A 14,477-nucleotide genomic window follows, 5' to 3' on the forward strand; every position below is an offset into this window, starting at 1 on the left:
TTCTTGCGACATGAAAATTATAATAATGTAAAAACATTTTTTGGAGGATGACAATTATTTGTGGAGAAGACTATTCCAAATAGGTTGAACGTTCAAAATAATCTGTGAGTCAACTAAATGAAAATTATTATAAATAATTTAGAGCTTCATTTGCCAACCATGCACCTACGCCATATGGTCGACGTTTAAATCACGGGATCTGATATAATCAACCTAACATTTTTTATTATTTTCCAGAATGCATGTGAAATCACTATGACAATGCTGTTTCTCTTTTAAATCTGTTTTTATATTAAATTTCAGATGTCAGTAAATTGCATAAAAATCTAATTAGATAGGAAATACGTAACATATCATTTGTCAAAATATATTTTATGCGCCAGTACTACAGCAAAAACTTTTCTACCAAACAGTACACCATGTACTATGCCAGTACTATTAACAACGATGCCAGATTTTCATTATCGAGTCCTTTTTTATAATTTTCGGGATTGACTTAGCCTGTAAACAAAATTTTTATCGTATAATTTTGATTCATAAGACAGAGGAGTAGAAAATATTCAACTCTCATGGCTTAGGGTTGAAAAAAAATTATTGAAAGTAAAAGTTGTATTTGATTAATAAAGTTCCTGGAACAATTCAATATTTGTTTACATTTGGCAAACGTGCTTTTCGTTCTAAATGAACCAATAGAAAATGATGTTTTCCTATTTATCGCTTTTGATTGGTTTTCTTTGTATATTGCATAATAATGTAACGGTCAGCAGCTGTCTGGGCGCCTAAATTATCATACAGTTCGTTATTTTTATAGTATTTTGCGCAAGTTACCTAGAACTTAGAATATCCCTGATATATCAGTGCTAGTTTCACGCAATGTGAATAGGTGTGAGAAATAATACCAGTAATTAATTTAAAAGACTGCTTCCAAACTCTTAACACTTGAAACTCCAATATATTTTAGTGGTTATTTTATTCAAAAATGTCCTTTAGTAAGGCAAAAATTCAAAGATTCAACGAAGTAAAAGGTACGTATAATCAAAGTATCCCAGTCACCTTTCAAAAAAGGTTTTTGGTTTAGGTATTAAATAAATCCGGTTTATTTGGTTGTGCTCATATTATTTTTTTAAAACGCCATTTTGCGTAATCATATTGGAGGGCTACAACTTTTGGAAAGTAATGAAGAAAATGAAATAGCTAGAAGACCAAAGAAATTTTTCTACCCAGCGTATATACTCCTTAAGAATCTTCTAAAAATCTAAGTAAAAAAATAACATGAAAATGGTAAGACTCTAAATCCAAGTGTTTGGCGCTAAACATTTTGGTATAAGCCTGAAAATAAAATGAGAAAAACCTTTTTTCCTGCCTTTTTTTTGTTTGTTTTCCCCAAAACTTTTTAACTATTCTTTGATTTATTGCAGCCTATGCACCTAGTCCAGCAACATACAAACCTGAAACCAAACCAAAGCTCAAATCTAGTTGTCAACCACATAGTAATGTACCAGATTATGCTTCAGTTTCTGAAACTGGATCTACACAAAGCGTACCATGTTTTAGAACGGTGAGTAGCTAAATGTACACCTTCCGGAAAAGGAGTGTGTAAATGAACTATTATTAGTCCAACCTTTTTAAATAATTCCTCGGCAATATTTTTAAATATTATCTGTATTTCTGATTTTGTTATCGCCAGTTTCTCATTTATAACATAATGCACTCTGTAATCTCACACAGAGTACCTATAGCAAGATCAACCCTGTTTCGCAATCATATCAGATATTTTAAAAACTTCAACATATGTGACTGAATTGAATGCTAAAAACATTGATTGGTAGCAATTGTATCGACTGGATAGCCTTTCTTTTTATTTCTACTTCAACTTTCACCATGAAAGATGAACTATTGATTTTCAGTAGAGCAATTTGTCCCGCAAAACCACAGCATATGTGGATATTCCATAATAAATACTTCAATAACATTTTCACTCCAAAAAATCAATGATTCCTAGTGAAGGAGTAAACTGTTGTTGCAGTTGCACACGCTGTCAATTCTGTCGAAATTCTAATATCCTAATATTATTATAACAACCGGATTACTAACATCCACTATCTGGAAAGTATTCACACACATTCAGCATAATGTCAAACAGACGACTATATCTTATACTGTTCAGTTCGGAATTCTGGCACATTAAGGAATTTTTGTGTCAATAAATTATTACACCGCTTCAGAAATCTGGTTTTATAACGCCAGTGAGCTTTTCGAAATATTCAGAATTACCCATTTAATAACGTTCAACTGCGATGATGTTTACTAGGTGGGTTGGTAGCATGGCGGTTCGACACGGGTGCTTTGTTCACTCACTCGAATTGACTGCCGTGTTGGTCGATGGTTCAAGCTCTAGTCTGAACAATCGATTTTTACTTGCTATCCTTCAACCAGTGTTAGGAATCACACGTTGAAAGGTAAGACCTCGTTAATCCTCAGCTCGCACAAGTTAGAAATCCCCCGTAAAATTATCTGTAGACTTTGGTCACTAATATCAACTATTTCATCTTTGTGGAGTACTTGGTAGAACATGTAACTTGTAAACTAGGTTTCTCAGGTTCAAACCCATTTGACGGATGAGATTCTTCAATTATCAACTCTATTTCCAATGCATTTGATATTGAATACGAAACAAGAATAACAAGTATTTTTGAATGATAGTGTTGTTTTGTGTTATGAAACTTAGTGATATCACTATGAGTTATAAAAAAGTATGGTATTTTATTCTCGAGAAATAGTCATTACTAGTTCGAATGATTCACTATTCAATTCTCACAATTAATGACCAGATTTCTCACTTGTTGAATAATATATTATAACATGCAGGTACTTAGTACATTTGTGTGTAATTGTTCATTATATAGTGGGGACGTAAATAGTCCCCACCCTTCTTGACTTTCCAACAGATACGAAATTTTTGTAAAAAGCAATCATTTTTAGGACTCTTTGATAAAAAAAAGCCAATTGGGTGACATCACTTGCCCCAGAGAGGGAGCTATCAACTTTTTTTTTAATAGAAAAGGCGGTCTTGTGACATTTCATATGAGATGTTTTTCAATTACCTATAAAATGACTTTTACTTTTTGGAATTTCAATAACCGATTGCGGAGTTATTAATGTTTGAATTTGGGACTAGAAATTTCATACCTCCGCCACTCTATATCAAATTTGTTGAAATATGTGTTCATTGGAAAAATAAATTTGTAACAGAGAGATAAATTATTAACATGTTATGCAATTAATAAGTGTTGATTTCTAGGGTATAAAACAATAACATTTTATTTTAACCTCATTATTATTTCTTATACATAAAAAACACTGTATATTATGACACAATAAATGCTTTGTTATGTAAAATCCACTGCAGAACAGAGAATGATATTTAGTGTGTATGATTATTTATGATATAATGATAACTTTTCAGCCAACAATAATGAAGAGGAAAATCAAAGGTCCTGATCATGCCACAAAACCAAAAGCTCAGCAAAAGCTCTTCAACGAAAAGTCCAGTGAACAAGAAGCCTTGAGGGAAAAAATTGTCGAGTGCGAAAACAAAAATGCCTTCATTAAAGATTTGAGCCAGCAACTTGAAGAAATTACTGACGAAATGAGTAAACTTAAATCACAGAAGGATCGACTAGAATTAGATAAAACAGATTATGAACATGCAATTGAAAATCTAAATTTAAAACATGAAGATGAACTGAAGAGGCTACGAGGTGTATTTGAAAATATAATGAAGGAGTTGAATGAGAAGAAACTGAAAATGACTGAAGAAATTGCCCTCATAAGAGAGGACTACGAAGAATTTATTAAAGGCAACCTGAAAGAGTTAATGGAGCTCCGAGACCACTGCGACAAGTTTCCCAAACTTTTCAAGGAATCTTCCGAAGAATACATAAGACTCATGAAATTCAAGGAAGCACAGTTAGAAACTAAGGAAAAGGAACTACTTGCTTTCGAACAGAGTTGCATTGAAATGCAGAACCAGCACTCAATTGAAATACAGAGACTGAAAAAAGAGCACCATCTGGAGATACAAGATATTGAATTTGAGATGCTGAAGGTTATGTCTGAATTGCAAAGCGAGAAGGAAGCTTCGTCCAATAAAATAAGGTTGATGGAAGATAAAGTGCATAGGGAAATTTCAGAGCTGAAGAATAGTTTTGAGGTAGAACGGGAACAATTGATTTTGAAGTCTAGAGAGGAATTGAAAAAGGTGCGTAGTACTTTTGATTACTTGTATTTTACCAAATTTCTTGATTTATTTATTTGAGGAATTTCGGTGTTACAAAAAGTTCATAAATAAATAAGTGTTATTGAACTTACTTCAATCATATTTACTAATGTCAGTATTGTTTTGTTTTTCAATCATAGCTACTACAAAAATAAACAGATTAATACAATTTTTGCATCAATCTACTATTCCTGAAAATTAATCTAAGTCTGAATACTTGTATAAATTAAAAGTTATTTTGAAAACTAAAAGAATGTTGAAAGAAACAAAAAAACTGTGTGACATCCCATGTTTTTTCAATTGACTTTTGAAACTATATAAAGTGGATGAACCTTCAATATCTTTAGGGAGTTTATTGAAATCATTCAGTCCCATAAAAACAATGATTTCAAAGAATTTTTCAGTACGGATGAAGGGATCAAAAATGTTCGTAGATAAATAATTTAGTTTTATGCCAGCGTTTCGGACTTTATTAAATCCATCGTCAAAGCTCTATAATAAAATAATTTAATAGGTGAACAGTATATTGCAAAATTTATAAAGTTTATACAATCTCATATTATGTAAAAGAGAAACAAATAGGTGCACTTACCAAACATTTGTTATCCATGTCAAAAAAACGTTTAAAATATATGTGTCAGACAACATAGGTACAAACGAAAATGAGGACTAACCAAATGAAAATACATACACCACAGACACATTAAAATGAAAACGATATCAAGGGAGACAAACTGATTAGGAATGGACGTTTTTGTTTGCGTAAAAAAAAATTATAAATAATAGAGGGATATCAGATTACACAGGATGGTGGAAACTTATGTGTATTAAAATATTAAGGAATACTAAAAAGTCGTTTACCTAATAAAGGTTGAATATCTAAAATCTTGGGGTTTGCAAAGTCAAAACTGTGGTTGTTTTCTCTTGTGTGTTCAACGAGGGCTGTTGGATTGGCAACATTCAACTTTCTTGTATCTCTTTCATGTTCAGACAACTTGTTTTTTAAGTAACGTCCCACACATCTACGAACATTTTTAATCCTTTTCCCAACCAATAGAAAGAAACCGCATTTGAAAATATTTTGGATCACCAAACCAGGCAAAAATAATTTCAACAAACATCAATATACCTCCCTCAATATCAATTGTTTATTGTTTTTTTATGTTCTATTTATCCCAATGAAATGACTAGTGTTTCTTGGATTTGTTGGTGGATGATTTGGAATCTGTAACATATTTGAAATGTTTTTTAGTGGGCCACCTTTCTCGATAATTGAAAATATGAAAATGTGCTGTAGGAGTACCCCAAGGCTCTGTACTTGGACCTTTATTTTTAATCATTTTTATACATGAGATTTACCGCTCCTGACAGAATAATAGAGTATGCAGATGAAACAAACTTAATTATACCACATCATCAATTCAAACAACTTTTAGATAACCACAACAAAGCATCACAGGAATTAATTGAGTATCGTCAAGAAAATAGGCTTATATTTAAACTTACAATTCTTATCAAAAATTATGATGCCAATTCCTGATGCTCATCATTATATCAATAACACTGATACAATTACATTTTTGGGGTAAATTTCAGATCCAGAACTTGCTTGGCAATTATATATAAATAAAACTTCTACAAGATTGCTCTCTTTGACACAGGGTCGTTTCTTGTTCTGAAGCTCTTGTACTTTGGGTTGGTACAGCCAACCTACTCTTCAGTATTTGATTTTCTGCGGATCATCATCGCACGTAAACAAGGTTTATATAGTTCAGAAGAAAATATGACCCCAAGCACATCTTGTGAGCCACTATTTAAAAACGCCATCATTTTCATATTTATATATTTCCCAGTACATCAGAGAAAATGAACAAACTTTTTCAAAAAATGTTCACATACATTCCATACAATACATGAAATGAACTAGATATACGTCAAACATTTTCACATCTGGAAGTAACTCAACATTCCAAAATGGGTTATATATTACATAATAATAAACCCTCTCCTCAGGAGATTGAAGAATATATAACTAAAACAACAAGTAAACATGCTTCTGGGATAGATGATATATGTGGAAAAGCTGTAAGGTTTGTCAAGGAAACGATAGGTTTGCCTTTAGCTCACATAATCAATGAATCTTTTTTGTCAGGACAGTACCCATTGATTCTAAAGGTCTCTAAATCTATACCAATTTTCAAAAACAAAGGATCTAGAGAGATAGTAGATAATTACCGAAATGTCTGCTTACAGAGCCAACTAGCCAAAATTTTTGATACGGCATATAATGAACGTCTCAATAAATTTTTGAATCAACATAACTTATTTGATTGTCAGAATGGATTTAGAAGGAACAAATCAACAAATACCGCCATATCTGATCTCAATACTACCGTCTATAGCTGCCTAAATAATAAACAAAATCCCATTGCTCTTTATTTTGACCTAAGTAGAGCGTTTGATACAGTTGATCACCAACTACTCTTGGAAAAATTACACCGAATTGGCATACGAGGAGTTACAAGTGATTGGATTGCTTCATATCTCCTTGACAGACAACAAATAGTGGTGATAAACGGTAAAAAATCTAAAGAAAATATTGTGAACATTGGTGTCCCTCAGGGGTCTATATTGGGGCCAGTTCTCTTCACAATTTTTATAAATGATATGGTTTATTCAAGCTCTGAGCCAAAAAAAATCATTATGTATGCTGATGATACTAATATTCTGATTTCTGAGAATAAATTACAGGATACTGTAATCAAGGCAAATATTTGTGCTAATGATTTTCATGAGTGGTGTGTGTTCAACGGATTGCTAGTGAATTTGTCCAAGACATTTTTTATGGTGTTTACAACAAAAAATATAAATTATGATTTCAGTCCTCTAATAAGAGTTAATCATCAAACAATAGAACAGGTGAATTACATCAAATTTGTAGGTATCAAAGTAGATCAAAAAATGACATGGGATCCTCATATTAATGATCTAACAAATAAATTAAGCACAAGTTGCTTCATCATCAGGCAATTGAAAGGTACAATATCTCTGGAAATCCTTAAACTGGCTTATTTTGGAAAAGTGCAATCGACAATAAGTTATGGAATAATGTTTTGGGGTAACTCTGTACATATGAATAGAGTTTTTGTTATGCAAAAAAGAATTATCAGATGTATGGCAGGAGTGCACTCCAAAACATCATGTAAAAAATGGTTCAATCAACTAGGAATTCTCACAGTCCCCTCACTTTATGTGCTGCAGATCATATTATACGTTAAAAAAGATGAAAATTATTTGAGGAAAAAAAAAGATATACATAATTACTGTCCAAGAAACAGTGAAAGATTATACCAGCCATACTCACGATTAGGAGTTGGTCAAGACTCCCATGTATATCAAGGTATTAAATGTTATAACAAACTCATGGCTATTCATCCTGAGTTAAGTTTAATGAGTAGGAATGAACTAAAATGTTGGTTGAATGAATTTTTAAAAAACAAGGTGTTCTACTCTCTTCAAGAATTTTTAAATTGTTGATGTTCATTGTATATTTTAATATTTTACTTATCAAAAATGTATATGTATAATCTTGTAAATTTTAATTACTTTTAAGCTCTCTTTGTGACTAGTCCAATAAGTTTCATGTATTTACACTTTTTTTATGTTGTTCATGTGAACTTTAGTGATGAATAAACTTCTATTCTATTCCTGTTTTTCATTGTACATTTCACAGCTGAATGTGTTCCTGTTGAATAGATACCTCAAATGAATTCGTATTTGCTTGCCAATGAACCTCAGCTAGCTTAAGCAAATGTATACTTTTCACCAACATATTACTATTTTTTTTAATCCTAGTGTTAGGTGACAGAGTGTTGTATTCTTCGACAATAAAGCATTTTTGAACAAATCCTATTTTAACTATTAACACCTTGTTTCTGGCTAGTTTGATAAATTTGTATTGTTGTCATTATGTTTTTATTGTGCAAGCTTTTCTAATCTGATTCATCAAATGTATTCTGTATTTTAGGTGGAACAACATTTCAAGGAATCCAACTTGATCACAGAAGATGAACTCAAAGGAAAACTGACCAAAGTAGAGACTAACTGGAAAAACAAGCTAACAACTCAAGAAAAAGAAGCTGAGGCTATTCTCAAGGAGTGCCAAGCAATAAGCGAGTACAACATCATTCAGTGTGAAATAGAGAAGAACAAAATAAAAACTGATCTTCTTCAATCTACTGAAACTCTTCAAAGTGTCCAGGAAAAATACAATCAAACACTAAGAAGTTATGAAGAACTTCTGACCTTGTACGAGACGTCAAAGAATAAATTTGATGGGGCAGTGAAGGAGCTGAGCGATAAAAACGAAGCTTTACGTAAGGAGTTGGAAGTGAAAAATGAAGAAATGGCTCAGATAGCTAAAGAGCGAAGTACCTATGAAATAACAATAAAAAACTCTCAGGTGACAATCGAAGTGCTAAAACGTAGACTCATTCACTCTGACCAGGACGTGGAGCAGCTGAAACAAGAACTGGCAGACTGCGAGGGGAAAATTCTAGAATTCGAGCAAAAATGCTTGCAACTAACTTCTGACCTGAAGGAAACCCAAACATTCAACGACGAGCTAGAAATGCAATACGAATCTGCCATCAAACTCAACAGAACTGAGATAGACAAAATGAGCATTGAGCTGCTAAGCAAAGTCGATGAATACAAGCGGGAGGTGCAAAGGTACTCTGAGAAGCTTGAATACGAAAAGAAATTAAAGAATGAGATCATGCAGCAGCTTCAAGATGCTCATGATATGATTAACAGGTTGAAAGTGGATCTGGACAACGTTGAAACGTTACATTCTCAATACAAATTCGAGGTAGAGCAGTCTCAAAACGAGCTTGAAGACTACCACATGCGTGAAATGGACTGGAATATTGTTAAAGATAAGCTGGAGCACACCGTTGAGCAGCTGCAGGAGTTGCTCGAGGTTAAGGACCTAGAAACTAGCGAGTTGAAGAGGAAAATAGCCCATCTCGAAGAAAAAAGTGAATCGTACCTGCACTATTCAGAATACTACCAGCGTAAACTTAAAGAATATGAAGAAGAGCAGTTAGAAACGGAAAATATCCACAGAAAGTATATCGAAATGTCTGGAAAGTACGACGAGTTATCGCAGAAGTTTGAGGACTTGGAAGCAAACAAAGTTCAACATCAGTGTAACTTTGAACAGCTAGCCAAGCAAGCTGCGGAATCAAAGCATTGGGAGGAGGAGTTTGTCAGGCTGAAGGAAGCTTATGAAACACTTTTCAAGAAATATGAAAATTTGGAGAAAGAGAAGAAGTACTCAAAAAATAAAGTGAGTATCAGTTATTCTCTTCTTTCTCAAATTTTTTTAATCCATATCCTTAGTCGACTTGGACAGTCAATGAACATAAGGTAACTTTTAAAAAGATTTGAACTAATTCAAGCTTACATAAAAATTTCACTGTCATAAGTATTTTTTGGATTACCATGGAGATAAATGGCTATGGAAAATAGCCAGAACTATTGAGTAATTCTATGAAGATGGATAGTAGTTATGCTCATGATATTGGAAAAAACTACATTCAATTATGTGGAACAATTAATGACGTCCATGCTTTCTAAATTTCGTGTCATCTGATTTACAATATACAAAGATATTGAATACAGATATGATAGAAAAACAGCTGCTAACATAATTATGCTTTTGTTATTGAATAACTCATTCAACAAATTATTGACTAACCCATTTTTGCAGAATGATAATTAAATTAAAAATATCTCTCTATCTATAGTAGTGAAATGATAAAACACCAATCTTAAATTAAAAATTATTTTATAAAATAAAAATTGACATTGTATGACATACAAAGTTTTGTGTTTTGATCAATATTTATCAATCCATGTAAATTGGCCCTTCCTCTTCCATATTCCTTCACATTTACTCAGTATTTTTTCCTTTGCAGTATTTACCTCATTAGACACCTCCTCTTTTAAGATTCCTTTTTAACTTTCTACTTCTTCCCTTTTCTTATATTGAATATTGCTTTTTTTCACACACTTTTTTCCGTTCTTTTTCAAGTCAATGTGTTTTTTAGTTCACTACAAAATGTCTTTCTCATTTTATCTCTTAGTATCTCTATTTTTTCCACACTCTGTATCTTCTTCATAATATTCTCTTTCATTTTTGTCCTCTTTCACTTACCTTTTTTTTTTCACAATTTTCAATCAAATCTTTTCAACCTCTCTCATTTTTACTCTTTGTTTAAATATTTCTCTATTTTCTTAACAATGGTATCCGTTTTCATCTTTTTCTCTATCTGCATTTTATATTTTCATTTTTGAAAAGTTCTCATTGATATTGTTGTGTCGTAGAATTACTTCATCTATCTTTTCCTCTCAATTTTTCTGTATTGTCTTCATCCTCACCTTTGTTTATCTCAATTCCTCTTCATTTAACGATATGAGTCTATCTATAGACAGAAAGATTTATTTGGTCACATTTTGCATTATATAAATTACATTTATGACATCTTGAAGACTAGATATAGTCTTCTATCTTTCTGCTGCATCATTCTTGTGAGATTTTCTTTAGCACTTAATTGTTTTCTTGTCTCTCCAAACTTTGCTCCTCTTTTTTTCTATTTCCTCTCATTCTAATGCTTTATCTATTTCCTTTGCTCAATATTCACCTCTACCTATGTTTTTTTTTATATTAGCATCCATATTTCAATCCACATTTACATTCTTTATATTTCTTTGATATTGAGATGAATATCTTTGTTGAACTTTTTTCTGTTTTTTTTTTTCGTTTATGTCTATTTTATAATTACCTTGTCTTGATATTTTGTTTTTTCATATTCTTTTATATTTCTCTCTCTCCCATTTGGACATTACCACAACGAAATGACTATTGGCAATAATAATATACCTATCTAATCTACTGTAGCCTATATTGTTTCTATATTGCCAAAAATGTTTCAATACTACTTTCATCTTTAACATCTGAGTGTGTCTCAACTGTATCTCTCAAAGTTTTCCTTTATCTTTACCCCTTTCCCTGACTCCTCTTTCCATGTTTTAAGCTTGCAAATATAGTATAAAAAGAATGTACTAATAAAATCCAACTTCTTGTTTTTCTTGAGGTTGAAGAGCCAAATACTAGATCTCGATTAGAAAAGGCAGAAGCAGAAAATGATGTGTTAGTGAACAGAGTTAAACATTTGGAGAATGAATTGAAGGAAGTCTCTCAAAAGTATGCAGAGTTAGCTGGGCACCAGAACAGTAAACAGAAAATCAAACACCTCATCGACCTCAAGGCTAAAAATGAAGAACTTGCACAGGTAAGGAACGTTGGATATATTAAATTCTAATTCACTATATAGTGGGTTGACAAAAATGTTTACCAAAATTCTTAATATACTAAACAAAAAATCTGATAAAATGATTATACTGGATTCTTCCATGCATAAACAAGGTAGGTCAAATAGACCTGAATTGTAAAGTAGGTTGTGGAATTTGTAATAATATTGTAATGATAAAAATCACTACCACAAGAAATTCAACAGTATTTGTTCACAGACTTTTCTTTTTCTTCCATTAGTAATGCCCAAAAAGCTAACTTGTTTTCACCAGTGGTATCAGATTGTAATGTGTTTCAGTGTATTTTGCTTATCAAATATTTTTGAATGAAATTTTGTTTTCAGAGCAACGTGGATTTAGACCTCAAATTACTAACCCACATAAAGACGATAGAGAAGCTGAAAAAGGAAAACAGCGATCTAAAGAAACTCGTGAAGAAAACCAAATTATCCAAGGAGGATAAAGAAAATTTCGGGAGTCCTAACCGCTCTCTGAACTCAAGTAGAATTGAGTCTCCGTTTCGAGACAGGAATTAGAATTTTCGGACGGTGTTTGAATAGATTTTATTTATTTTCTAAGAAGTTAATATATTCTAGGAGAAGCGGTAAGAAGACTTTGTTAGCTTTAATATTGGTTTTTAGTGTTGTTTATCTGTACAAGAATCCATCGAAGGTCACTTTTGAGAGGTTTATGTATGCGGCAGAGGGTTATGTAAAGTATATTTAGGTAGAAGATTTTTATTATTTTGGGGAGCGAGTAAAAGTATAATAGTTGAAGTTCAATAAATGACAATTGAAAGAAATGGAGAATAGTAACTTCATTAGTCAAATCAATTCTGAATAACTTCAATATGTTTCTTTTATAAAAGAAAGGAGAAAAAATATCAATCAATTTTTTGTTTTACGGCATAGACGCTCTTGTGAAAGGAGTTTTTACAATTTCTTCCTATTGGTTTGAATGATAGCGCTAAGTTTGGAAACTGCAACCAAAAGCAAGAAAAAGAATTATTCTGTCTCAAAACACTGTCCAAAATAATTGGTGATCTAGTGGGTTTTTAATAGAACAAAAATTGGTGGATCATAAACTAGCTTCATCTAGAACTATTGAAGTTGTGCCTCACTTCCTGAAATTGTTTGTTGTCAATTTTTGTCACTTTGCTCAAATGTGTCCTCTCGTATCAACAACATATTCAAATCTTCACTGCCTTTATTTTCATGTCATTCCAAGAATTGAATTGTTGAAAACTTTCATTTATGAACCCGTTTCATGTATCATTTTTATTAATTGTTGTAAGAAATTTGAAAATATTTTGAGGAAATATTCTTACGAAATGGCGAAGTTTAATATTTATTGAAAATAAATAGTTTAATGTAAATTCATTTCTTCACAACATACTGTTAATGTACAAGAAGTTCATTGGAATTGATCTCATTGTTAATTTGTTGTGCACTGGAAAGAAAGATTTTCTGATTCCCACTAAAAGTATTTAATATTGTAATCCTTTTTTATAAATAAAGGAATTCTTTTGGTTTCTACATTGTTTGATTTCACCCAGTTTTCTTTCATACCACAAGTATCCTTTTTTCTAAAAATTTCAGTTTTTCTTCAATAAAACGTTGACATTATTCGGAATTAGTGGTGCCCTCATTTACTCGACATTTTTTTCAATAACAAACTTCCAGCTTGCTAATCGTGCGTACCCTAGTACCACAGAATAGTAAACAATATTATTCTGTGCTAGTACTTTGCAGTTGAACTTTTTTGTAAATTGGGAATTCATCGTCTAGATACGACATCATAACAAACTACAGAGCAATCTCAATTATCTCAATCTTGCGAAGGCCTTTGAAATTATCTTGTATAAGCACATTTATTTGTCAACAACACACAACCAAATAAGCGAATTTCAACATGGTTTCATGAACCACCGCAGCACTGAATGAAATCTAGGATTGTTTTCCTTTGACAAAATTGATCATAGCATGTTACATTCGAAACTGGACTTTATTGGCCTTAGTAATAAGCTGCTAGGCTTTTTTGAATCGTACCTTAAAACCGTAACCAAATAGTTTACTACAACGGATACAAATCAAACACGATAATTCCTAGATCTGGCTTACCCCAAGGATTGAATTTGCGACCGGTGACGTTTTTTATATTTATCAATGATTTAAGCACACAAATAAATTCTATGTAGTTTTTTTTTGCTGATCTGAAAATATTGAATTTTATCCAAAATGTCAATAATTGCAATACACTTTAGGAAGATATTGATAATGTGCAGGCTTGGTGTGAAATTATGAACTACATCTGAACAGACCAATCCAGCGACCTGTCAAAACGAATGCAATATGGCGGCGTAGGGCAAACATTGCATTTTATGATATGCGACCATAGTAGTTATTGTTTCTTTTTGTGATTCCCTGTGCGGATTTCGGTTGTTTTTTCAAATTTTAATTAATATTTAGTGCTTTAACTAAAGGAAAATGCCCCTTACGTGCATTGTGGTTGGCTGTGGATCTCGTAACAACAGGGATAAAGTCGGGTTTGATTTAGTTCCTACAGTTTCAAAACACTAATAAAATAATAATCTCCACAAACACAAAGTTTGTGGAAATTATTATTTTTGAAATTACTATAGACCTTCATCAAGTAACGGCCGAATCAACCAGAAAAAAAATATTGCATTCTCCAATTGAATATGTGAGAAAACTACGACTCAATATGCAGCTTAAGCAATATTAACAATTGTTCGGCAAGTCATGAAAAAAAGTTGCAGTGAAAACAAGTGACATCAAATCTTTGTTTTCCTCTTTTATGT

The 14,477-nt window shown here is 32.1% G+C and overlaps 1 protein-coding gene across 2 annotated transcripts; it reads left to right on the forward strand.

The window, feature by feature from the left end:
• The first annotated feature begins 726 nt into the window (after positions 1-726).
• Positions 727-13,187, forward strand: LOC111504401 (coiled-coil domain-containing protein miranda). 2 transcript variants are annotated; one of them, XM_023158940.2, is made up of 6 exons: positions 727-1,025; positions 1,419-1,558; positions 3,467-4,261; positions 8,307-9,629; positions 11,440-11,637; positions 12,001-13,187. In XM_023158940.2, exons 1-6 carry the CDS (start codon positions 980-982, stop codon positions 12,190-12,192), a joined length of 2,694 nt encoding a protein of 897 aa, XP_023014708.2. In that variant the 5' UTR covers positions 727-979; the 3' UTR covers positions 12,193-13,187. The 2 variants fall into 2 exon arrangements, with proteins under 2 accessions (XP_023014708.2, XP_074025957.1); XM_074169856.1 differs by lacking the exon at positions 727-1,025 and adding an exon at positions 1,164-1,281.
• The last annotated feature ends 1,290 nt before the right edge of the window (positions 13,188-14,477 follow it).

This window comes from Leptinotarsa decemlineata, unplaced genomic scaffold, assembly GCF_025532065.1.
Source record: "Leptinotarsa decemlineata unplaced genomic scaffold, Ldec_3_MD MMD2_P_RNA_scaffold_6, whole genome shotgun sequence".
NCBI classification, from domain to species: Eukaryota; Metazoa; Arthropoda; class Insecta; order Coleoptera; family Chrysomelidae; genus Leptinotarsa; species Leptinotarsa decemlineata.